The sequence below is a fragment of the Siniperca chuatsi genome, linkage group LG5 (genome assembly GCF_020085105.1).
Source record: "Siniperca chuatsi isolate FFG_IHB_CAS linkage group LG5, ASM2008510v1, whole genome shotgun sequence".
Lineage (NCBI taxonomy): Eukaryota > Metazoa > Chordata > Actinopteri > Centrarchiformes > Sinipercidae > Siniperca > Siniperca chuatsi.
In genome coordinates, this window is record NC_058046.1 from 8,458,850 (window position 1) to 8,485,110 (window position 26,261).

The following is a 26,261-nucleotide window of genomic DNA, read 5'->3' on the forward strand; positions in this document are numbered from 1 at the left end:
ACCCAGGCTAATTTACTATAATCGCCCCTTGTACAACTTCAAGCCATGGTATAACAGATGCCAGTAACATACAGCACTCTAAAACTGGAAATAGACATGGTAATTCATTTACACAAGACCCTGAAAAAGAAAAGAGAGTCTAAATCTAATTATTGGTTGGCCAAATGAAATTATGGACATTTTTTGTTTAAAGGCAGTTTTCACTAGCAGTCTGTAGGCTCTCATGGGGGCCAAATGTTTGAGGTCACAATAGTCTTATGCAAGATGAACATATTTCACAGAGGATGCCTATCTGTGGGGAATGCGAGGCATGGCTATACAAGCAGAGTCAGGGATTTTTCCTCAAGGGCAAACTGGTTGGGGAAAAAAAAGTCTGGCCTTGTGCTGACAGATGATCGACATGAATCTATGGGCTGTGTATGGTCAGGAGCAGAGTTCAGTCTGATCATTGTTCAAAGAAAGATTAAGGTGGTCGAAAGAGATGGAAGTTAACGGACAGTGCTGGCACATCCTGTGGGATGCTGGCTCAGCATGAGCCGAGCTGATACACACAGTGGCCATGGTTGGAGGAGCAGCACGCTGAGGCCAGCCAGGGGGCAGCTGCCACACAGCAGCACGGCAAGAACACAAAACACATATACCCGCACACACCATTCAACAGGCAACGCATCCAATCCAGTGGCTATGTCATGATGCAATAATACAACACAAATTTCTGCAGTGAAAACTGAAAGCTGCCCTCCCTAGGCAGCAGCCTCAGAGGACCTTTGACACTGTTCCAGCTGATGTAATTGTCTACTTCCTGATAAACAGAGCTGATTGATAGCGAAAATCAATGGAGAGTTTCCGATTCTGCAGACTGCACCCAAGCCACAGGACACACAGCAGTCACCGTCCAAAGCATGCATGAACTGAAGGTACTTTACCATGGCCCCTGTGAAGGAGTGTGGGTCACCCAACACGGAACTCCGGAGTGGACCAGTCTGTACAACAAGAACACAGAACGTTGATAAATAATTCCGGTAAAAAAAGGGCATATAAATTATATGTGGTGCCTTTAAGCCATTATCTTTAAAAACAGAAAATGAATACAGCCGTCGTCTTCTTACATGTGGTCTGATCACATTTTAAACTCAGCCCAAACCTTTTTCTCCTCCCACCTGTGGTAAGCCATTGTGAAGCCAGTACCACTGGGATCATTATTGTAAAATATGGAGCAACATTTACAGAGACAGAATTCATGATCAAAATACTATATTTGCTATTCTGACATCGTCTCATTATCAGCACTGATTTAAGGTCAGTTAAGGGTATTGTGTAACTGCTTTTTTTTTGCCACACAATTTATTTTGGGAGGCCATCAATATTAATGATTGGTTTTGAAATTCAATAGGTATTCAAGGTTCAGTTGTTCAAATCAGTAGGTCATCATTTTATCTGGCAGGTTTATCTCATAAAACAAGTGCTACAGTGTTGTTGTTTTTTCACCAAATGCCTTACCAGCTCGCCCCAAAAGAGCAAATTCGAGTCTCATCTACCAGATCACTGCATCTACTCTGGATGAAATGACTACCTGAAATTATAAACCAAACTTACAACCTTTTCTATATAAATTTTCAGTGCTTCTGTTGGATTTATGTAGACTGCACATGGACAGATTTTCAAGGGGTTAACAAGAAAAACATTGCAGGGAGTGGCTGGATTTTGAAGGGGTCTAGACAATGAACCGATTGTAACCCATGATCGACCAGGAGACCGTGAGCCTGTGGTTGGGCAGTCATGTTCAAAACGTTGAATAGCAAATCAATTCAACATGAAATGGCACAACAAGGGAAGGCTTGGCCAGCAATAGCAGGATGTAGGCCTTTAGTAAAGCTTATATTCAGTCAGTTGCATCAAATGTAGTAAAGAGGGACAAAAGTACTGACGGCCACAGTTAAAGAAATAGCAGATGGCTGAAAATGTCACATAAACAGTAATGCAATACATCTTTTAGACTTACCACAGACAATCAGTAACGGACGATGAGCAGTCCTGATGATCCTGTTTGGAAACTTTCACAAATAAGACATGGAAATCTGTGGAAATGAAGGCAAATATGCACCTGAAGCAAATGCTTTTCCATACAAACTTGTCTATATTATGCAAACATCAGACTTTTTCACTGAGATAATCAAGCTACAGAAGCTCTTTTGATTCCCTTGCAAATATAGCTGTACTGGTGGTCACAGCGGCTTGCATGTGAGCTCAGAGATACCACTTAAACTCAGTTGTGGAATGGAAAAAAGACCAACTGGATCCTGAAGCACTACGTCTACAGCCTAGCCTGCACACAGACATGGTTCATTCACGTGAACTGCTCATCTCATGTTCACCTTCAGAAATAAACAAGAACACCCAATTCATGCATTATATCAACTGTAATTTGTAAACCCGTTCTGCCACAGCTTGAGGTTAAAACAAGATAATGGAAGGTATGGCAGATGGGCTAGTGTAAAATAAACATTATTTGTGGTTAAACCACCCAACAACAGTTGGTTACCTGCCCAAATGGCTGGTCAAGCACACATACTTGGAAGAGCCAAACAGTTCACAGCACTTGGCTTGTGGCTAGTATTGATCTCCTGCCCAGTTTACAGTCAAATCAGCTGAAAAAAATTCACCAAAAACATGAATAGATGCCATTTTTTTGTTCAGGTAACATTAAACGGGTAGTGGAAATTATCCTTAAAGTGATATCGCCTAAAATGTCTTTTTAAAACAGGCAACCTGCTAGGGATCTCTCAGCATACAGGCCCACAAATAGTCGTAAAGGTCGGCTACTCTTGTAGACTGAAATCTGATCTGAGAAGGTCAGTAAATGTCCAGGACCTCAACACACCTTCTCAGGAACATTTAAGATGCTTAAGGGCAGAAACAAGACAAAAATCCCATTGCACCAGCGGGAGAGGAACTCAGCACCGCCTGGTCGTTGAGAGTGGTGTGAAGCAGCCAGGGGAGGTCATTACATCACTGACTGGGGAGTTTAACTTTTACTGCTGGTGCTACCTGATAAAGCATATCTGCCACACACACAGGGCTCTGTTTACTGCAGCGGGCTCATGACCCGTGGCTACGGCTCAGTCTGGTTCTGAGTTTAGAGTCACACAGGAAAGGCTAAGCCCCTTAGAGCCTCAACGTTACTCTTATCCCGTGACAGGCTACCATGTATCACAGGCTGCAACATTATCAATCAAATAGCCTCTATATTCTAAGTGATATTAACAAGTTTCTAGAAGAAATACTGACTGAGGCGATGAATTGCAATGACAGTACAGTTAGCTTGATTACGTTGACGGTCAAGTAGCGACATTTACCATAACAGCGGCACTAAAAAGGATTAACTCACATACAAGCATACATCTCTGCTAACTTTGTGTCTGATTTTTTTTTTATTTCGCTAAGTTAATTAACGTTATGGCTTCACTTTTCAAGTAAAACGTTAACTAACGCTAGCTAAAATGTTACGTAAACGGTATTTCAAGTTAGCTAGTGTTTTCTGAGGAAATAAACGTAACGTTGACAATTAAAAGTAAGCTACAGTCATCCAAAAACCATACCCAAACACTTCTGAATCGTAATCTTAATGGGTGGTAGCAAGCCAAGAGCTCTGCAACATAACATTAACAACTATGGAGAAACCATTTATTGCCAGGCAAAAGTCAGTAACATTAGCTAACGCCAGCTTTGCTAACAGGTTTGTCAGATAGATAACCCAAGATAGATAACGTTACCCATGTCAATAGACAAAAATAACTAGCTAGCTGGCGGTAACGTTACTGCCGCTCTTCCTTCTCTTTGGGTACGTTAACGTTAAGCAAGATCCTCTGCAGCTAACGTTATCTAACATCAATTGTTAACTGTTAAGCAAAAATTGCATAAGCGTAAAGTAATGCTAGCAAGTTAACGCCCAGTCCAAAGTGGATATTAGGATTGCGAGCATCCGACATTAACAGTTACTAGTAAGCAGTGCGCTGTTGTGTTGCATTCTCATAGTACTCGGTGTTTGCCATTAGTAGCTGTGACACAGACCAGCAAGTAAGCTAGCTGGTTGGCTAACATTAGCTGGTTGAGCTAGCGCAGCTCTCTGCAACTGTTTTTGTTGTTAGGAGATGGAGGGCGGACCCCAAAACGGAGGCCTCCGTCAAAACACACCGAGGAACGACCACAACCGGCGGACTCACCAGCGAAAGGAGTGATGAGAAGTTGGAAGCCAAAGATTCATCCGCAGCCCGTGCAATTACTGAGCAGCAAATAAACCTCGATCAAATAAACATTAGTCATATCCGAGCCGAGGCCAGCTTCACTGCGTCCCTTTCCAGCACCGAGCAGTCGTCGCCATCGCCGCGAATTCTCCAGCCCAACAACATACGTAAGTTTATGACGTCATCGCGTCAGAGCGATGCTCTGGGCGGGGGAGGGGCTCAGACACACCATGCGGTACTATCATGTAAACACTGGGCTATTAGGCTACCCGAATAACTGAATATAATGGACATGAATGATACTGAATTCAATCAGAGTGTTTGGATCATCGAAAGACTGCTAATGAAGCAAACGATTTGGAAATGACTAAATGCTTCATAAGTTAACGACATAACATGCTTACAATACATACAGTGAAGGACATTGAGGTTTCATAGTGGTTTTATAGATGTACGTTTATGAATTTGTTTGCATTCATTTGTGTGCATTAATCTGTACTGTGGGTGGTCATTCCTCACCATAAAGAAATAAAAACACAACACAGCAGGATCTTAAACAATTATGTATTGAATGATGGCTTACATATGCAAATTCATTTCAAAGAGGCTTGGCATACCTTTGTCCATTCTTTAACATTTAATAGCCTGACATGTGAGGCATTAGACAGTAATTTAAGCCTGCAGGACACTTCTCTTTATTGGCTCACAGCTGACTTTCAAATTAAACTTTTTCTTTGTGACAAACCCTCAGTGTCAGAGTTGTAAATATTGTGTAAATGTTGTATATTAGTGTGTCAACTCTGAATGCAATCATTCAAATTTTGCTAACCAATTACCTAATTATTTAGTGACTAATGTCAATTATAAAATAAATCCATCTAATGTGTAGGGCTCTTGTTACAAAAAGCTTTGCTTTTTTTCTGAACTGGGTTACAAAAAGCCCTACACCCCTCTTAAATCACACTTTTCCACAAGGCATAACTTCTGTGAGGATAATGTATGAGGCATATGATATGGCACAAAATAATCTTGATTTAAATATTTACCTGTACGTAACGTTTACTGGGTCGTTTTTGGGTTCTGATTTGACTGGATTCGTGATGACTTTGCAAGAGCCAAATTTATCAGCTGCACCATGCATGGACTTCACTAATGTAAAAAGACATTAAGTGCTGATTCAATGTCCCTGTGCAAGAACAACGACACAAAAACACAGTCTATCCCTTGTCATGTGACCAGAATGGATTCGCATGCAAAACAATGAGATGGGCTTTACATGAAAAGATAATGGTCTGGGTAAATACATTTCTTTTTCGGTCATATGTCCATGTTACCATGAAAGACAATGAAATTTCCACATAAGAAATGCCACTTCTAATCATACAGTATATTATGCACAAAAAATGGTGGTACGAAAACCAGAGAAAAATTTTCTGTGGCAGAGAAAACAAAAACAGTATTTTAGAGAGCAAAGTCTACTGATCTCAAAAATGCAACCCATTAGCCTCATCCTGGTAGTTCCAATCTGCACTGTACTTTGACACATCTGTGTAATGAATTACAAAACAGCAACAGCTCTCCAACAAACCACCGCTTTCTGTGAAAGTTGCATTTCCCATATATACACAACTTCCACAGGTCCATTTAATATATAACGGAGTCATTCTCTACAGCACATAATGTTTATCATAGTCACCACCACTGATGAGAGCAACTGTTTTAGTAAAGCTTTAAAAAGCAAGACTACCCTGAGAGAAGGTCTAAAACGTGGGCAAGCTTGCCAGACCAGAACTGGCTTGAATGGGTTTGGTTTATTAAATCTGTACACTCTATTTCAATATAATCAGCACATTTTGTTCCAAGAATGTAAGATATTATTTTTTTAGTAATTGTGTAATATATATCTCTACATAATACAATCCAAGTCCTCTGAACTATGTAGACATGTGCAAGTGTTTACTACCAACTTCAACGATACAGTAAAGGCAAAGACTTGTGGACACTAAGTTAGGATAATGTTGATATTTGAAATATTCTTGAGTCCTCACAATTATCAAAATCTAAGTGCTGTAAGTAGTTCATACACGAGGTATTGAATATCTAGTTAACTGTTCTGAGTATAAAATAGAGGCAAAATACATAAAGAACATCTTGCAAGCATGACAAAGAAACTTCTACAGACACAATACACAAGTGGTCAAAGATAATATGAGGGGATACCTGTAACCTTTTGTGTCCTTGAATATAGTGTACTTACAGATTGGATGTTTTGATGTTGATGAGAGGTCATACTATATCATGCTCTCACACACTGTGAGCTTTAGCCCCAAGGGAGATCAATTCACAGCACTGTAGTGTTGCTCACAGCAACCTTATATCAAACTGCCCAGCTAAACAACATCTCAGTGCTTAGAGGTTGAGGTGTTTGATCATGTACACATTATTCTAGCTACAGCAAATGACCCATTTTGAGAAAGTGCAGTCAATCAGGTGTTACCTGTAAGGAGGATCATAATACATGCATATAAAGGAATTATTAGCTCCTTATCTCTTCAAACAGCAGCATATTCTTTGTAAAAGACAGATTTTGATTCATTAAAACTCACCACTTGCTCCATGTTTGATCTCTGCACGTCTGAGGCATGATACAGAGTGCCTCCCCTCTATTGATTCAAATAAGTGTGGGTCATGTTTATGTATAAGAATGAAACACATGGTCATAGCATGATGTGCATCAACATAATCTGAGGTAAATCAGGTGTCCTGTGTCTTGGCCTGTTACAGTCTGAGAACCAGTGCCTTAGAGGGTCAGAGAGGTAAGTCTGAAAGAAATCATGTAAACTGTGCTCCTGTGTAGTTAATGTTTCACTTACTACCAAAAGCACAAGGGCCCTAAACTGTAAACCTCAAGGATTATTTTAAGAAAAAAAGATAACAAAACACTAAAAGTACTCTACTCATTAGATTTAACGTTTCCTTTTTTCTTATTTTTTGCAGGGTTTTCAACTTTTTTTTCTCTTGTTTTCGCTCAAGTATAATCACAGGTGACTAACTACAGAGGATAACAGGGTCAGGTGAGTACCATGCTACATCAGGTTTAGAGAAGGCTATTGCAGACAATTCTACAACATGTACAACCACATTTTATACGTGTGAGTTACAAATATTTCAAAACATATCACCAAGAAACTAAGTACATACAAGATGTTGAATATTTAGAGTCTTAAAGGACTATCCCTCAGTCAGTAATAGGATTTCATGTTACTTGACTTAAACTGTCCAGTCTTACAGACAAAATCTGAAAAATTGCTATTCAAAAAGTAGCAAATTTGGTCAATGTCTCTTTTCAAATAGTTATAGTGCTTTTAATGGCTTAAGACAGGGGTCTTTTTTTAATCTCACCCAGTGGCAATCTACAGAACTTCAGTGTACATTTTATGACACCATAGCTGCAAAAGTCTTCATGTCAAGTCCAATAGGTAAAACAACAGCTAGTGCTGTCACATATATTTCAAAGTAGTATGCATTATCAAAAAAAAACAAAAACAAATACACAATTATAAATTTTTTTCAACTCTTTGAAGTTCTTGTAGGGAATTCAGCAATATGTTTAGCTTGGCGTTCCCGTTTCCTATGAGTTATCAGTCTGAGAGGACAGGTCTTCAGGAGCCAGGCTCCGTTCCAAGTCTTCAGGAAGCTTCTATTTGAGATTCTCTTGTGTGCCGCAAGGGTCATCAGGACTAGATACAAGTAAAAGGGGACTTAAAACTCCCATTCCAGTGTTTCTTCTCGATTGGCTGCCCTCTCTAGCCTGTGGATGATGTTATTGAGGTTGGCCATTTTCTCATTGCGTCTCTGAGTGCTTCTGTTGAGTTTGGGACTTTGGAAGGGAAGGAGTGGGTTAGGGTCCAGGCTGTGATTGGTGCTCGTTGAGGGCGGGTTAGGCAGCGAGGGCGATATGGGAGCAGAGGAGGAGGGGACGGGGGAGACTGACATCATGAGGCCGGGTGAGGATGCAGCAGAGGGGGAGTTGAGGGAGACCTCCAGGCTGCTGCGGCAGGGCTCTGACGAAGCCTTGAAGCTGACCGGGTCAACAGGTGACTTTCCGGAGTCTTCCCCCTCGTGCCTGGACTGGTTGGTTCTCTGGGGACCGTCTATGGAGACTGCGACATGGTAGAGCCCCTGAGCCTGGCTGCTCATCCCCTCTTCCTGCCTCAGGCTCTGGCCAGCCATGCGGGGCTCGCGGCAGCCAGCGATGGAGTCCTCATGCTCGCTTTTCAACTGCGGAAACTGTACTGCTGTGGAAAAACACTGAACTCTCGCCTGTTTCATGGAGCCCTCCCTTCCCTCCTCCCCCTCGTCTTCTCTGTCTGTTGCCTCCTGTTTGACATGAGGCAGTGCGGTGTTGGCGCTAAGAGGAAGGCTGGAGGGGATGTGTCCTGAGGGCTGCGGCAGCCTCCTCTCCTCTCCATCAGAGAGGGGGCTCCGCGTCACTGAGGGGGAGTAGCTGTGGTGCTCAGCATCTGTGTCATTGTCTGGCAGACCCTCCATCAGCACCTCCCGTCGCATCCTGGACCTGCACACAAACACTGCTGTTAGTCAGTCACTTGAAGGCAAAAAGTGTCAGGATATTTAAGTTTGAACTTTTCCAATTTGCATTTCAGGTATTCAGGTGTAGCTTTAAGTAAATATTTAGAAGTAATAAAAACAACAGAGCCATTAGCAAAGGTCACAAAGGTCACTGGACTGGCCTGTAGTTGTGGAACCAGTTGATGACAGTGTTGGTTTTGAGTTTGAGTTGGGAGGCCAGTATCTCGATGGTGTTCTGAGAGGGGTAGGGCTCCAGGAGGTAGGCCTTCCTCAGGGCTTCTTTCTCCTCAGCTCCCAGCACCACCCGAGGCTTCTTCACCTGGCTGTAGGGGCACAGGTCCAGCGAGGCCAAGGCCGGACTCACACACTCAGAACGAGTGCTGGGTGAGTCACTGTCCGAGCCGGTGCTCAGCAGCCCATACCGCCTTTTCAGATAAGCTGGAGGGAAGACAGTGATATACAGCGTAAGAGGATTACAAAACACCAACAAATTCTCAAACTTGTACCGAAAGATATTACAGTATACACTCTGGGTCCCCACCTTTCTTCTCCATCTTCTTCATGGCCCTCAGCTTGTCTACATTGTGAGGATCATTGAGCCACAGCTGCATGCGGACAAACGGCTCCCTGCCTTTCAGGCTGAGTTTGTGCCATGGTTTGGGCCTGGAGAGCAGGTCCGACACTGAGCCTTGAGTCAGACCCAGGATGGTTTCCCCAAAAAGACGCTGGCCTGTGGGAAACAAACATGCACAGTGTATGTAGTACTTGTGTCTGCATTCATAAGGAGCTTAACCCCACAGTGTGAACTTATACCCACCTAGGTTGTTGTCTGTTAGCACCTCCTTGACCTTCTTGGTGATGGCGTAGGTGTCTAGCTCCGGAGACATGGCTACCAGCTCCTGGATACCCAGTGGGTTTGTGGGCTGATGCAGGGCCATGAGGCTGGGAGTGGATTTCCCTCCCTCTGGGTGGGGGGGCAACCCCAGGCCCAGGCTCTCGGGCTGCTGGTTCTCCTTGCTGCTCTCCAGGCAGAGGCTGACAGGCTCAACCAGCGGACTTGGGTGGCTCTCTGCTGGACTAGGAGGCGGGGAGGGCGAGGACTGGGCTGTCACTGGGCTTTTTTCTGGAGGTGGGAGGCATCACAAAAAAACAGTAAACCTATAGCCTAGACGTAGCCATAGCAGAAGTTGCACTGTGTGTGGGATGAAATACTGCAACGATTATGCTTTTTCAAATGTTGCATTTTTCCGTTTAATATATTGGCATTGAAGCATCTCAAGTGTGATTGATGTAAGTGTGTGTAAACTGCAGTCTCACCCTGAGCGTGGCCCTGGTTCGGGGGTTGGCTGAGGCTCTGGCCTAGCTGATCCAGTAACCACAGCTGCATGCGGATGAAGGGCTCCCTGCCTTTCTGGGTCAACTTGCTCCAGGGTTTGGGCCGCGACAGCATGTCACTCACGCTGCCCTGAGAAAGCCCCAGCACCTGTGCCATACAATACATGTTAATATGTATAATGGAAAGATAAAGAGCATTGGGTCTCAAATTTCACGTGATCCACGAAATCTACCCACCGCCAACAATAATCTTGTTTCCCTCAACCAGTTTCAGCCTCTTGATATCTCAGCATTAGGTAAATTAATATTTCAAATTAAATCCTCCACATTGTGTTTTTCAGACATTATTCCCTACTGGTGGTGCTTTTTGCTTGCCTTTTGCTTTTGACACGATTGATCACTCTGTTCTCGTGCACCGCTGTGTTGGTCTTAAAGGAACTGCTCTACATCTGCTTCATTCATACCTGTCCAATTAAACCTTTTTTCTTTTGTCATAGCAAATGCCAGTTCCTCTGTTGCACATTTTAAATGTGTTTTTTCTTCAAGGGTCCATTTTTGGCCCACTGTTGTTCTCAATATATATGCTTCCTCCTAGCCAGATCATCCCAAACCATGGTGTTTCCCATCACTGTTATACGGATGACACACAACAATTTGTCCCTTTCCAATCTAGTAATTTCAGCAATTTAGATCATCTCCATGCCTGCGTTAGTAATATTAAATGTTGGATGTCTCAAAACTTTTTGAAACTGAATGATAACAAATCTGAGGTCATAGTCTTTGGTCCAACACATTCTACCAACCTGTTTCACAGTAAGCTTGGACCAAACTGACCAAAAATATTGAGCTAGAAATCTTGGTGTCGTTTTCTATGCAGGTATCTGTTTTGAGGGTCATGTTGAGAGCGTTGTCCAGTCTTGCTTCTTTCAGCTCAAGAAAATTTCCAAAATTCACGCATTTATTTTTTCAACCCTGGACTACTGTAATGCACTTTATACCGGTATCAGTCAGTCAGTCAGTTCCCTTCACCGACTCCAACTGGTGCAGAACGCTGCTGCAGCAGATTTGAAAATTTATTTATAACATTTAAAGCACTAAATGGCCTTGCTCCAATTTATATCAAGGATTTATTGACTCCCTATGTGCCTGGGCATTCCCTTAGATCGGTGGATGCGGCTCTGCTGGTTGTTCCTAGATCCCGGCTTGTGACCAAAGGTAATCCCCCAGACTGTGGAACACTCTGCCTACCGAGATCACACTCGTCTTTTAAATCCCCTCTTAAAACTTTTTTTTATAGAAAAGCATTTATGAATATTTAATATATTGCCAGGTTTTATCATTCCATATCCTTGCCATTTCACATTTTTTAAACTGTATTTTATCCTCCTTTGTTTTATAATCCATTTGTTTTTATTTTGTCTTTGTTTTTATCTACTGTTTTTTGTAATCTGTAAAGCACTTTGTAACCTTGTTAAGAAAAGTGCTATATAAATAAAGTTTATTATTATTATTATTATTATTATTATTATTATTATTATACATTGTGACTACACCCGCTATCTGTAACAATACTAACAACGAATGTATAAATGATCATTGATTTTCCAAATTATAATTACAAAAGAAATAAATCTGTTTCCTCTTCACATACAGCAGTGATACACTTTCAGCAAACAACCACTAGAGGGAAGCAATACACCATAAGTGGTTATGTTGAGGCTATTTTAATACCTTCTTAGAGTTGCAGCACATTTCATGGAGATGAAAAAAATCCATGGTGAAACAGAGTACTGATCATTTTTAACAGCCACAGTGTGATTTGTATTATCATTAACGAATTCACTAAGAGAAAATGTGTCATCATAAACCAACAGAAAATATTTTTAAAAAGTAATGTTATATTTTTCTTTCTTCACTGTTTCAATTCATGAATAAAATCTCAACACACCGCTGCACTGTCTTCAACCTAAATGGAACTCAGTTTATGAATATATTATTATATAATATTTATTATTATAATATCAACAGTCAAATCGACAGTCAAGTATTTACAAATATGAATACTTCTCACGGAAAGGCCCAAGCTGGAGAATCAAGACTTGAACCCTTAATATCTTTAAATTGTAAAATCTGCACCATGAAAACTAAAATCTACTCCACAGAGGATGAACTGTGACAAATGACAAAAGGTGCCTGGGAAAACACCCAGAGGGATTTTCTGGAAATAAAGGCCTATCTTCTGGGGCTGAAAATGGGGCCGAAAATGCAAATAAAATACAGTGTTGTGAATGCATATTTCTTCGTTCCTGATTTCCTCTCTTGCTGCATATTTGTCACAGTCAGTGGTTCCAAACTGTTAGGTAAAATGTCATATTTGACCTGAGGATAACACATTACAATTATGATTTCATTCCTTTAAGGAACGAACTTATCCAACACTGATATCGCCCATTTGAAAAAGTATTTGCACTTTGTTACTCAATCAGCCACATTTGACTGCTAACTAGATACAGATGATTGAACACAGACAGATGAATATTTATAATGAAGCTTACCATCAGAGTCAACTAATCCCCATAGAATTCCTACAAGCACACTGTGCCACAAAGGAAATTCCAGAAGAGATGAGTTGTTGAAATCTGTCAGTCTAGAAAGCCTTACAAAGCCACCAAACCACAGTTAGAGCTATCTACATGCAGAATACTGTGGTATGGTAAAACTTGTGGCCACAACCCAAAGGTTTCACAAGGGCGCAGTGACTCATCCAGGAATGCACACAAGATCACAGCAGGACATCCAGAGAAATGCAGGCCTCTCAGCTAAGGACAGTGTTAATGGCCACACACACAAGAAAGAGATGGAAAAATGGGGAGAGTAGCAAGGCAGAAACCATTGCTCTCTCACATTTGCAGTAAAGCACCTGAAGGCTTTTAGGATAATGTTCTATGCAAAGTACAACGCAGGTTCTAGTATACCCGGTGTAAAGCAAATACAGCATTTCAGACTAATACCTATGCAGAGCTGTGCCTGAAGCAACTTTGATATGATCATCATACCAACAGTCAAATGTGATGGTTGTTGTGCTCAGGACTTGCTTTTATTAAAGAAAGCATGAACTCTGCTAAGAGAAGAGTCCAGTCATCTGTCCATGAGCTATGTTATACCGCAAGACAATGATCCAAACCACAAAAGCAGATCTCAGATGCTGAAAAACAAAAAGTTAAGTATTGGAGTGGCCTTGACAATGTCCTGATGTGAACTCAACAGAGATGAGGTAGCAGGACTCTTAGACACTTTCTGCCTAAAGACCAGGTTAAAATTCTTCCACAGCAAAGTGAAATACTGACATCAAATTATTAGAAGTTTTGTGCTGCGGTTGTTGCTGCTACAGTGGTGCGGCCTATTATTACATTTAAAGGGGGCAATTAGCTGTTTCAAATGGATGATTTAATTGTTGAATTACTTTGTTCCTTAGATAAATAAATACATTGTGTTTAGTCAGGTTACCTTAGTCAATATTACATGTAGTATGAAAACATTCAGTGTGACAAATATGCAATACACAGGAAAATCAGGAAGGGGGCAAAAACTTTTTCATGGCACTGTATCTGTGGCTCCACAAAACAAATCTTCCATTCACTGCCTGTGGAGCTGCATCACAGTTATGACAAGGGGAATATATTTTAATGCAAAACTGAGTTTACAAATTGAGTTGTGTTCTTATTTAAACCTAAAAATATGTATATCTTTATCAATATTATTGTGGACGTATTGATATCATCATGTATCTAGTGTTAAACAAAGCAGAGAGCAATACCAGCCTGAAAGCTCAATATACTAAAATGTATATGATATTTTAGTACAGCATAATTGCTCTCATATCTCCCCAATTTCTCGTAGTAAGAAAATATTCTACAGAGCATTAGCAGGCTGCTTGTGTGACAGCATGCATGTGTTTTTTTATTAAAAAGAAAGAGCAACATCTGACCTTTTCACCAAAGATCCTCTGACAGATGCCGTTCTTTGCCAGCTTCTCCTTCACTTGCCTGGTCAGCTCAATGGTGTCCACCTCTCGGTACATGTACATCTCATACTGCTCTGGAGTCAGAGGGGGCACGGTGGGCTTGAGGGCACGGGGGATGTACGCTGGGTAGTAGGAAAGCCTTCCGGGACCAGGGCCAGGAGACTCTCCACTTACCGATGTGTCTGACTCCACTTTCACCTCCACTGGTCGGCCCAGCCCCAGCTCGTCCTCAGCAGCAGAGGCCTCCTCGCTGTTTGGGAGACCCTCGCTGTTCTCCAGACGGGGCCAGGGCCGGGGCAAGGCGGAGGGCCCGGAGGAGGAGGAAGACAAGGAGGGAGAGACTGAATTGAAGGGTCGAGAGCTACCTCCGCCACCAAGCACCATTGAGCCCCGCTCCTGAGACCAGTGCTGGTCGAAGTAGGTGCCCGCTTCACCGATCTCTGATTTGACTTTGCGGATGATGTTCTGGACGAAGGCGGCAGGGGAGAGGACACTGAGGGGCGTCTGGGGGCTGCTGATGGGGTTGGCCATGCAGACTGTAACACAACCTCCTTCCTCCTGTTTGATGGAGATGGGTAAAGGCAGGCCCCTGGAGCGCTCCGGGGGCCCCAGACGCTCTACCTGAACTCCCGAGCTGGCAGTCGGGGCCCTCCCGCAGGCCTCCATCTCTATCAGGGCGTGTTGCTGGGCCTCCATCTCCCTCCTGGCCTGTTCTAGGATGCTCTTTATGGTTTCATCAGAGCTGCTACCTGCCCCGTTACTGCTTCTGCCTGATGAGCTGTTCAGAGATGACTTGCCATCACCTAAACAAGAAAGACCCAGCGCTGACACTGATGCATTCTCAAATCCACTTTCCAATTTAGATGCAATAAAATTGTGATCGAAATTCATAATAAAAACAGTCAACTTCATTGTCAATTAAAACAAAATCAATCAATATGAGCTTTTAACTATGACTTATGACTCGCAGCTCCATCCTCACCTCCCCTCTGGGACTGGATCTCCTTTTTGGCCTGCTCCAGGATATTCCTAATGGCGTCGTCTGACCCAGTTTCAGGAGTTCGGATGCGCGGAGTGATGCTCCCTGCCACAGAGGGTAACAGAAAGAGATAGAGAGAGAGGAGAGAGGAGGGGGTGAGTGGGATGGTTGATCAGAGAGCAGTTCCAAGGCTTTGCTTTTGACTGGTAGATCAATGGCTGCCTTTGAGCGCGTGCTGTCTGAGGTTGCAGCTCAACTTTCAAAAGCTGTGAATCTAGGGAGAAAACAAAGTTTAAAAGTAACACTACAAACATGGCAGAGGAAGCTGCAAAGACGTCAAGGATGAGGTCCAAGTAGATTAGAAGGTTTAAACGTACACAGGTCCAAAAGCTAAGCCACCAAAACAAGATGCCATGATTGCATCTGCTCTAAAAACTTATTGGTACATAGTAGCTTCATACACTCACAAATCCCTTAAAGACTGTCACTTTTTTTTAACAACCTAGTTCTTATTTTGATAGGTTTGACCAACTGTTTAACCACTATATCTAAACCATCTATTTTCAAGACAAAACATGGGTCAGAGTTACCCTAACTGTCAGTTGTTAATGATAACTGGTTTATGCAGAACTACTTGTTGGTTCAACTTTAACCTACTTTCCTAAAACAGCTGGCCGCTGTAGTTTTTAGCAAACATTAAAACAGGAATAAATAGTGTATTTGTTGGGGACTATTTTCATCTTTGGATTAATGCACATTTGTTGTTCTAGTGAGTATTTCCAGCACTACAGTCCCCATGTTCATGCAAAAGAACGAACATTTCACCCAGTGCAACAGTGTGGCTCATTGATGTGTTTTTGGACAAAAGAGCACGGAGGAATAAGATACATCAGGCTTTGGCTACAAACACTACACTTGTCATTGTAAACGCATGCAGTGGGCAAATATGAATGACATTTCAGACATTCGTTTCCACTTCCAAGCCAGTGGTTTAGAAAACAGGGTTAAGGAGGTTTTTCTACAATTTTCTGTCATGTCACTGTCTTTTGCCCTCACCTCTCTGGCGGACCTGGATGGTCCTAAGTGCCAGGATGTTCTGTTCATCAGAGAGGAACTGCTTCATCTTAATGAAAGGTTCTTTGCCTTTCACAGTCAGCTTCCTCCAAGGTTTGGGTCTTGCCAGGATCTCGCTGACCGAGCCCTGGGAGAGGCCCAGCACATAGTGGCCAAACACACGCTGGCCAATGTTATGCTTCAGCAGCTGCTCCTTCACCTGGAAGGCGATCTCTGCCGTGTCCAGTTGGTCCTCGTCTCCTGCAGTCGAGCTGCCGCTTTCTGACTGGTCGCTGGGCAAGCCAGCGTCGATGCTGCCCACCCCTGCAGACCCTTGGGTGGCTGACATGAGGGCGACTTTGGCTGCATAGAGGGCGGTGGGAAAAGCCATGAGGCCCTCCTTTTTAAAGTGTGGGGAAAGGAGCTGCTTGTGAAGGATGTGGTCCCCTGACAGTCTGTCCCCGGAGCACGGCGACACGGAGAAGGGACGGGGTAGATCGTGGCTGGAGGAGGAGCTGTCCAGGGTGGGGGGGGCGGGGCTGGGGAGGCTTGGCCATCCACCTGAGAGGAGGATGAGTGGGAGCCAGGCGGCCTGCCTGTCTCCCTACCTGCATCATCAGACTGGTCATCATCTGATGACAGAAAACACATGCTCACTGACTGAGCTCATATATAATACATACAGCTGCATGGCTTTAGTACGAGTGTTATCAAACCACCAATTGTTATCTAGCTGATAACAGATATTTAATGAAGTAACTCACTTGCTTTCTAGCCTTGCAAACCCAGACTACATCTTGCAGGCGCAGTTTATGCAAAGAGATTTAAGTCTGAAAAACAGACTCCAGAACTGAATGAGCCTGACCAATGAGTGCCAAGCAAAACTACGGGGGAGTTTTTAGAAGATAAAAAACTCACTTCTCGTTAAGAACTATTTAAACTAGGTTTTATTGACAAAAAATGAAACATGAGAGACATTTATTTTACCAATGCTGTGCAAAATTCGGGCCTTATCCACCAGGTATTTGTGAGATGGAAGAAAGGCCTCTTTATCCAGCAAAAGAGCCTCTGCAGCCTTGGCAGAATCCTATACACACACACACACACACACACACACACACACACACACACACACACTGTTAATTTTCGATTAATCAATTACAGTGGCTGCAGATATCTTCATAATGGATGACGATCAGTGAAGCATTCAATGGCACTGCTGTAGTTTTTCTTCCCTGACACCAAGAGAACATTAAGAAGAAACCAAAGGTCTACTTTGGTAAGAGAAATACTAGTCTGTTTAAAACTGCTGTGTAGGAGTATATATACCTGGGACGAGCTGCCATTTGCTGAAGCCAGCTTCATTACCTTTAGGATACTGCAGACAGAAACAAACATGGGGAAAAAGTAAATTTTTTGGATTTAAATTCACATTGTTATTAATGAGTTACACATTCAGTCTACACTAAAATGATCACCTGAGTTCAGTTTTAATCTCTTCATAGTCCATCTGGGATTGCAGTTTAGCTTCTAATCTCTGAAATAGAAAAAGGGCAGCAGCATGCTTTATTTCATATTAAAAGAATCTCATTAGTTATCAGAGCCACTGAGGACTGAGGAGCTGTTCATCATGTTCTGTCACTTCTCACGTGTCGAAGCCACTCACCTCGATAGCTTCTGTCTTATAGGCCAGCTGGCGTTCCAGCTCTAGGAGCTGATTGGCCGAGGTCTCTTGAACTTCCTGTAGTGTGAACTGCAGCCGCTGAATGTTTTCAAGAAGACGAAGGATTTCGCGGTCTTTAGCCAGCAAGGCGGCCTCCAGCTGGGAGGGCAACATCTCGCCCTTCTCGTTCTTCTCCCGACAGGGTGAGATGGAGACGTGACAAAGTGCGTGTGCGTGTGTGTGTGTGTGTGTGTGTGTGTGTGTGTGTGTGTGTGTGTGTGTGGGGAGGGTGATAAAAGGAGTGAGGAGGGGAGAAAAGGTAATAAGTCAGTCTGTGAATCACAACTTCTGCAGTGTTGATATTATTTAGACAGTCGGAAAGTGAGAGAATTTGTCATCAGCAAAGATGATGAGGTAACAATTAAAACTGTATTTTCATTTGTCGAAGTGATTGTATCTGATAATAAGGTAGCAGATGCAACATTTCTATATTTGGCAGCTTTTTGTACAGAACAAATCTGTCTAAATGTAGGTGTATTAGTCATAATTTGCAAATTTCAAAGAAGAGATATTTACATGATTATGTTTTAAGACCTTGCACTACAGTATATGTTTGACAGGTGATCAAGGTGATGAGTATCTTTACATATTAGTTTGTCCTTGTTTTGATTAAGATGCAGTAATTAAAAGACTGGATCAGACCTGTACTGTCAAATTTGAAAATATAATATCAAAGAGTTTACCAATCTTGTTAAGTTTGTTTGTCAAGAAGTTATTGAGAATTTGCCAGAGTTTGTTTATTTATTAGTTTATTTTTCTTCTTATTGTGTTGTATTTGACCAGTACTGGGCAATCAGTGTTGCTGTTATTTACTTTATTTGCTTTTTGCTTTTTTGCATATGTGGAACTATGTCCATATAGGTCCTTGGGGGGTCATTGTGGAATAAACTCTAATAAATCTGTATTTTCAATTGGCTGATAAGAAAACGTGCACCACCTACAGCAACTTAAACTTCTAAGGGAAAAGACATCAAAACAACGGTTATCTCTGGAAAGTAAACTACAAAGTTACCATGGCAATGATGATGTAGTATGAATTAAGTATGGAGCATTATTAACAAAATGTACTAAAAGTTTCAAAAGTACTCATAATGCAGGAAACTGGCCCCTGTCAGTATTAAATTATTATATATTATATTATTTTATTATTATTATCAGTGATGCATTAACATGTGAGCAGAATTTGAATGTTGTACAGTAGTAGGTCGTCAGATGCATTATATTTTGAAATTGATCATATGCTCTGTATGTAAAATCTGTAAAGTAACTAGTAGAGTCACATAAATGCAGTGGAATAAATAAACTGTAAACTTGAGTAAATATACTTAGTTACATTCCACCACTGCCTCGATGTGGCCAAAAATCAAAAAACATGTCACAGATCAAAACCAATTATTCTTACCCTGCTAGTGCCCTCTGCTGGATGGCAGTTCCCTGTGGTGGCACTCTGGCCACTGGCTAACTGCTCCTTTAGCCTCTCCACTTCCCTCTGGGCCACTTCCGCTCTCTGCGCACAGACATGGTATCACAGCGTTACAGTTTTCATACACCAGCCACATCAACTGGCTAATGAGATGATCAAGGTGAGAGCATATTCATAAATCAAAGGAGGCGTCCTTGCTCTGAAATTTTAGAGCCAAGTGTAAACCTTAGCAGGGGCCCGAGCAGACGAATGCAGCCACCAGTTTATTCTGCTGAGGGGCTGTTTAGTCATCCCACTTTATTCCCCAAACTGTTTACCTGCTCTGTCACACCCGGCCTGCTAATTAATGATTCATTTTGAGAACATTTATCTAGGAGCTGCTGGCAGAGAGCAGCAGAGTGAGAAAAAGAGCATGAGAGAGAAAAGCAAAGGGGAGAAGAAAGGAGTAGAAGAAAAGAGGTATCACCAGGACAGGAAGCAATCAAGGCAGTGAGATAACTAAGAACCCTGGCGTTCGGCACTCCGGCATCAGTCACGCTCGGCAGTCTCCTGTTCTCTGCTGAGTGGAGCCGTGCTGCCATAGCGCACCCACCGACGGGGGCTCAGGTTTACACTCGCTAATCACACACTCAGGGGAGGGGAGGAGGAAGTGGAAGGGGGTCTAATTAAAGCCAAGGCTTGATTACAGGAATGATTACCTTAACGAAGGAGCATCTCAATCAGAGAAGTGCAGAGGAAGACTGTACTCACCTGGTTTGCTTTCTCAAGATTCGCCATGATGGCGTCGACCTCCTCTGCCCTGGAACACACACACACCCAGACAGAGAACTGTGGGATTACTGAGGTGATACTTTCACTCTCCAATAAACAGCAAACACGTAAAAAAAAACAAAGCCCAACTGTTGTTGTTACACATTTAGTTAATTATATAATCCTTTAAAAAACTGAAGCATGACAGTTGCAGTTCACTTCTTAAGAGGCCTATGTTCTAGAAGTAAATTTCATGCCATATAGATGGAAATCTAAATATAAAAACTTTAAAACCTTGAATCATGATCTTATAATAATCAATTCAGAGCAAAACCAAATATAAAAAAGGGCAAGGTACAATACTGTGTTGTACTTTTGTAAATGTTTGAAAGGTAACAAACTACTCATTCTACATAGCTCTACAGCAGCTACCATAACATGCAGATAAGTTTACATAGCCACTTGGGATATATGCACATATTAAGTGAAATGCTCTAAATGTATTTTTATTTAAGACAGGCGTTGCAGTTGTACTGTGCTGTACAGTTTGTGTTTCTGTGCCTCTGTTAACAATAACTAACCCGGCTTGGTGACTACAGTGCAACACTGCTCGTCCCTAAAACAGCACATCATGCCTGACGGTGAAACAACATTCTCATTTCAGCGTGACACCTATCATATTATAACAAGTTCACTCTTTAAACCGGTCCGCTTATGCTACTCTTAGCTAGACAAGCCATAATCTCAGGCATATACACTTGTTTTTGTCCACCATGTTTATATCAATGAGGGTAGACTAAATAGTAGACAAACCTCTCAGTATAACACAGTACCACAAACTACATCCTCTAAAATGGCCATACAGTTGAATCAACACCTCTCTTAGTTTGAACTAAACATTGTAACCTTCATGAAGGTAGGCTTTATTGTAGGACTGCTGTGTTAGGTAGGCTGCATTAGTTTTAGTTAGGTGTATTCAAAGTGGCAACTGAGTGTATCACTGCCCCTCTGCTGGCACTAGAGCCAGGAATTTAGAAATAATGAGGTCATGAGTCCAAATGTAACCACACCCCCATAGGAAATATTTCACTAGCCACCAAAAAAAATATTTATTTTTTTTCAGTTTTATTAATTAATTTAACTGTTCAATTATACTTTTATTCAATACTATCCCCCTACAGGATGCTACCTCAAAGTCTGTCCAAAATACCAGGAATAATCTGGTAAACAAATATTAAATCCAAAATTGTAATTTGTGTGTAAAGGTTGAATATAAACTCCTCTATAGGTCATTAAAAATCCCAAATACTTAGAAACAGAACCAATGACATGACCTCTGTGTCCTCAATCGTAGCTATTGTCAAGCTGTGGCCAGTGGATGTATGTATGATTCGTATCCTCAGAACTCCTTTGAGATTGAACTTGCCTCCATACATCTAACAATCAGAGTAGTCTAATTTAAACAGAAGCTCAGCAGGATTATTCATGAGGTTTGTTTGAAGTTCAACAGCTTCATTTTGCACACATGGGACCTGGTTTTCAAAAGGTAGATAGGGATGAATTAACAAGGATGATGTGATTGATTTAAACATGCACATAGGTTTCTCAAGTTTCGGGACACAGTAGTCCTTTTAACCAAAGGAAAGATTTGTTCAAAGAACATATTAGACTTTTTTAATCCACATTAAACAAACTACATTCAGCCGAACCTTCATTCTCTTTCATGTTTGCATTTAACTGCTCCCATTGTCTCACACCAGGCTGCATAATTACCTAAAATATTAGTGATCCAATAAAATCATTGTCTGATGAGAACTCAAAAAACCAAATGACAATACTCCAATATTTCTACAGTGAGATGTGGAATCAGTCAGATACTGAGACTGTCTCAACTCAAACCTATGCTTTGGCATTAATGATCATTGGTGTGGTGCAGCCCTGATTGCAGAGGGTCTTGGCCATGCCCTGGCCCTATCAATAAGGCCAGGATAGATGGCGCCCTGCTGACAGCAAACACTAACAGGTGTCAGCTCCACGTTTAATGAACTTGTGCAGTACGGAAAATGTTTTGTATTGATTACCTGCCCAGCTACTCAAGCCGAAGCAGACAAATAGTCTTTCTTATCAACATTGAGGAAACAGTCAGTGAGAGTAATAGAGGCCGGGCCGGTGTTCAGAGGCTCAGGGTCAGGGAGGGATAACTGCAGCTGGAGCTCTGGGGTCAGTGGTGCTACTGTTAGCCCAGAGGAATGTGACCAGGACAAACCACATTACAGAGATGGTGCTTCAGACTGCAGCTGCACACGAAAGGTAAGGCCAAACTGAAAATGTGTCCAATCCAACAAAATAGATGGCAGTGGGTCTAGAAACATCAGTTCAATTGTGCAATGGATTAAGCCTGGGAGAAAATCCATTAGCAGTGGCTGACTGTGCTCTGGAGCACAACCCAAACAAAGGAGTGTTTACTTTGAATGTCTATCGACATCCTTCATACAAGCTCAGATTCATTTCAGGCATGCAGTGGATACATTGCGCTCAAAGACCAGGACAAGGTAGAGTGTTTTCTGAAGCAATCTTTAAATGGAGCAATTCTTCTTGAGGGCTGTCAAGGCCCAGCTGCCAGTGAAGGCAAACACAGACCTCTCTCATCGACCTGCATTAGTGGCTGAGTCACTCTCACTCTCTGCCTTTACAATGGCATTCCTCAGCTCTACACTGGACATGAGTTTATGTAGGCAAAATAAAGAAGAGCGGCTGCAGCACTTCAAACACTACAATGAACACCAGTGAGGAAGGCGACAGAGGTGGCAGCGTGTAACCACCACGAGATATATATGAGAAAGTTTGTCAGAAATATGTGGTAAACACAAAATGTAAAATCTGAGGCAGACTCTTACTTGTTCGTCATCTCCTGGTTGTATTTACACCGCAGGTCTAGAAGCTCTGTCTGTGCAGTGTTCAAAGCTGGTGAGAGGCAGACAGGGGAAGTGAGATATTAACTTAAAAAAACACATGAACTTTGAACTTAAAGCTACATTACTGAATTCATTTGCCAATATAATTTTGGGATACATTATCTTTTCCATATTTAAAATACAGGTCAGTTGTAGTTCAAACATAACTAATGTAGGGACACCATTAACAGTCAAAGAATTCATTGAAAGATGATGTTAAAGTGTTACACATGCTGAAAACCAAATTTCATTCAAAAATGTGTTAGTTTTATAGTTTATAGCTTATAGTTATGTCAACAAAGCAGCGGGGCATCTGTGTTTCAGCAGGGGGCACCATACAGTACGTATTATACATGTATTGGCTCTTTAAAAGGTTGAAATTAAATATAACAGTTACAATACGTGCCAGTGTTTAAACCACTTACATGAATGCAGAACCTTGATCTTCTCCTCAGCCTCTGAGAGTCTGTCAGCCAAACTAACATCGGCGCTCTCCTCCTCCTCCCTGAGAGAAAAAACTCAGTTAGTCAGTTACTTCACTACATCATGGCCACACATTTAAAGCTACGATATGCAACTTTATGCCTTGAGACAGAAAAACGTGTTAATCCCACCCTTCTACCACCTAGAAACAGCTTGTGTGACGAAGTTTACAAAAATAAACAGATGTTCGCTGTATTTTAAGGTGGGTTTTGGAGCCCCATTTGATGCAAATTGAGCTTAGGTTTCTTTTTTAAACACCTCACTATTCGCTGTTGTTGCACATGTCTCATTATAACCAAAAATGTCCTCAGGACAAGCTAAATGGGGGCATTTAGGCTTTATTGTACAGGGTGACAGACAGAAGACAAATCTCTAATCTATTCTTATATCATTCAAAGTTGAATATTGTTCCCATAATGAGCATTAAAATGGATTGAGAACATCTCTGCTTGGGGAAAAGGTTTGGAACATTTAAGGGTCTTAAAATACATGCCTTCTCTCATATAATACCTAAAATAATGACTTAAGTAAATGTAAGCAGTAATCTGTACTGTAGAAATATAAACCTAAAGTAAATCTCTAATGATTGTCATTCAGAGGCAGAGAGTACTTCACTGGTGCTCACCCTCGGCCCTCAGCTCGGTCCTGGTAGTTCTGCTGTGGGGAGCCTGGGGCCCCGGGAGCCAGAGTGCTGTTGGGGGTCATCAGGCAGGCTGGAGAGCTGGATTCTGGGGCCTCCTCTGTCACTGCTGCCCCTGAGGCTGCTGCACCGTCCTCTGGGGGCTCTGTGTGGAAGGATAAGGCTGGCATGAGTTCTCCAACATCAGCTGAGTGATCTGATATTAACATGTAAATCTGAAAATGTATTTCCATTTGAAATAGTCATCTTCAGGTGGCCATTTTTCACATTTCTCCAGATATTTTGCTGGAATTCACAGCCTTTCTAAGACCTGGTCCATTTAAATTAACTTCCCAGAACTTTCAGACCTGTACATTAGCAGCCACTTTGGCGCTGCACAAAAAAAAAAAATAACATTCAAGTGGGATTGCTCCCTGATGTAGATGATTTTGGCCTGACCTGTCTTTTCAAGGCACTCAAGGTGTTTCTTCCAGTGCCCGCTGATCTCTCGTACCAGAGCCTCGCTGTCGGGGGCCGAACTCTGAAAATGCTGCAGCCTTTCCTCCAGGGTGTGTGAGGCCTCCAGCACAGGAGCTGGATCTGTGAAAACAGACACAAACAAATCTCTGTAGAAAGAACTCCTAAGATTCACATGATATCCATACACTCCTACTTTTCAAAAAAAGCAAAATAGCTGTTTTACTGTGTGCGCTGCCTGTAAAGCACATTACAGAGTTTTCTGCATCGCAGTTTCAACAGAGGCAGACTATTCCACTGAGACTTCTTTCCAAAGAGTGACTCTTAGACTTTCCCCACTCAGGCGCCTTTGAAAATTTCACAGGCTGGACCTAATGACACAAGTGCTGTTCCGACCCTTCACATGTACAGAAATCAAATCTAATGAGTCTTCTCACGTGCTGATGAATGGCAAAGAAGACAAAAAGATTGCCATGAATATGTGACGGAGTCTTAAGTCCCAAGTATACACCTAGGCAAAGTGTAGAAAAAGTCTGCTCCTGAAAAGGGGGTAAAAAAAAAATAAAAAGCGGGATTCTTTAGCACAACAGAGGAGCTGTTTTGCAATGCATGCGCGGCAGCACCGGGCCCATGGGGCCAACTAGGAGGCTGTTTCTCAGCTAACAAGTCTCCTCTGTATCATTTGATCATTTAAATTATTATGCCAGGAATTCTCAGGAGGCAGCTCGGCACTCCACATCACAGGGCTGTTTTTAATCTTCCCCTTCCCTTTCTTCCCCTCCCGAAAAGTTCAACAGCTCAGAGAGAGAGAGCTGCTCCTGTTGTGTACCTGCCTGCCGAACACCAAAGGAGGTGACTTCTAGTGCCAAAGCACAGAGAGGGAAGCTCAGGGGAGCTCCTTGACAAGGGGGGAGGCAAGATGTAGAGCCACACGCACACACATGCACTCACACACCGCAACCCTTCAAAACTCTAAAAGAGGAGGAAAATCGCTGCTTTGCTGCACAAACTTTTCTCCCACAGCTTTCATCCACTCATCTTAGACTTCTGTGTGGAACCCAATTGGATCCCTTCTTCAGTATGGGCACTGACTGAAGTGACTTTTCATAAGAAGTTGGAGCCACAGACGTTTAAACTTTGCCAGATGCCACAGAGAGAATGCAAACTCTGAGCCGGCAGGCCACGAAAATAAATGCTCATCTGAGAGCCAAAACTTCTGCAACGTGCAATTTGTTGAAATCCTGGCCATACATTGCAGCTCGCCATATCTGCATTTTCATCAGACAAACATTTTGGGCCATTTAATTGATTGAGCTATTTTTCCCAGGACCGTTTACAGTCAAACATTGTCTGCATTCATTGTTACACCAACTGTGGAGATATTGCATCAGTCACAAGGGACATCACTATTAAGAGCACCGCTCTTCTAAGACAAACAGGATGACTTAAAGCACTATTTCATCGACCCACTGTCACAGAAATCACTTTATCAGCCTCTTTCCCATATATCCTTTCAACTTTTAATGATCAAAGGACAGAGATTATAGTAAGGGATCTCTCACACATAGACAAGCCAGGATTATCAATCAGTGGCAGGGGAGTAGAGT

The 26,261-nt window shown here is 42.3% G+C and overlaps 2 protein-coding genes and 1 long non-coding RNA gene across 7 annotated transcripts in view; 1 reads left to right on the plus strand and 2 right to left on the minus strand.

Moving 5' to 3' along the window:
* mtmr3 (myotubularin related protein 3) overlaps nt 1-4,362 on the minus strand; it is a 29,330-nt gene extending 24,968 nt beyond the window's left edge. For all 5 annotated transcript variants that reach the window (XM_044198144.1, XM_044198140.1, XM_044198139.1 and 2 more), the window contains exons 1-3: nt 4,224-4,362; nt 2,003-2,078; nt 927-983 (exon numbers count right to left, since the gene is read on the minus strand). In XM_044198144.1, the coding sequence (XP_044054079.1) occupies nt 927-929 (3 nt within the window). In that variant the 5' untranslated portion in view covers nt 930-983; nt 2,003-2,078; nt 4,224-4,362. The remainder of the gene's footprint in view (nt 1-926; nt 984-2,002; nt 2,079-4,223) is intronic.
* Nucleotides 2,132-7,379, plus strand: LOC122877066. The gene is made up of 3 exons (XR_006378180.1): nt 2,132-3,841; nt 4,149-4,411; nt 7,242-7,379. It is a non-coding gene; the product is annotated as an uncharacterized LOC122877066 (long non-coding RNA).
* The window catches only part of cux2b (cut-like homeobox 2b), a 77,512-nt gene continuing 56,045 nt past the window's right edge, over nt 4,795-26,261 (minus strand). The window contains 19 exon segments of the mRNA XM_044198136.1: nt 4,795-8,820; nt 8,996-9,272; nt 9,376-9,564; nt 9,652-9,957; nt 10,152-10,317; nt 14,158-14,996; nt 15,176-15,277; nt 16,229-16,768; nt 16,771-16,857; nt 17,213-17,312; nt 17,555-17,603; nt 17,704-17,762; nt 17,892-18,077; nt 19,351-19,455; nt 20,122-20,170; nt 23,019-23,085; nt 23,501-23,580; nt 24,184-24,343; nt 24,637-24,777. Coding sequence (XP_044054071.1) covers nt 8,007-8,820; nt 8,996-9,272; nt 9,376-9,564; nt 9,652-9,957; nt 10,152-10,317; nt 14,158-14,996; nt 15,176-15,277; nt 16,229-16,768; nt 16,771-16,857; nt 17,213-17,312; nt 17,555-17,603; nt 17,704-17,762; nt 17,892-18,077; nt 19,351-19,455; nt 20,122-20,170; nt 23,019-23,085; nt 23,501-23,580; nt 24,184-24,343; nt 24,637-24,777 — 4,316 coding nt within the window. The 3' untranslated portion in view covers nt 4,795-8,006.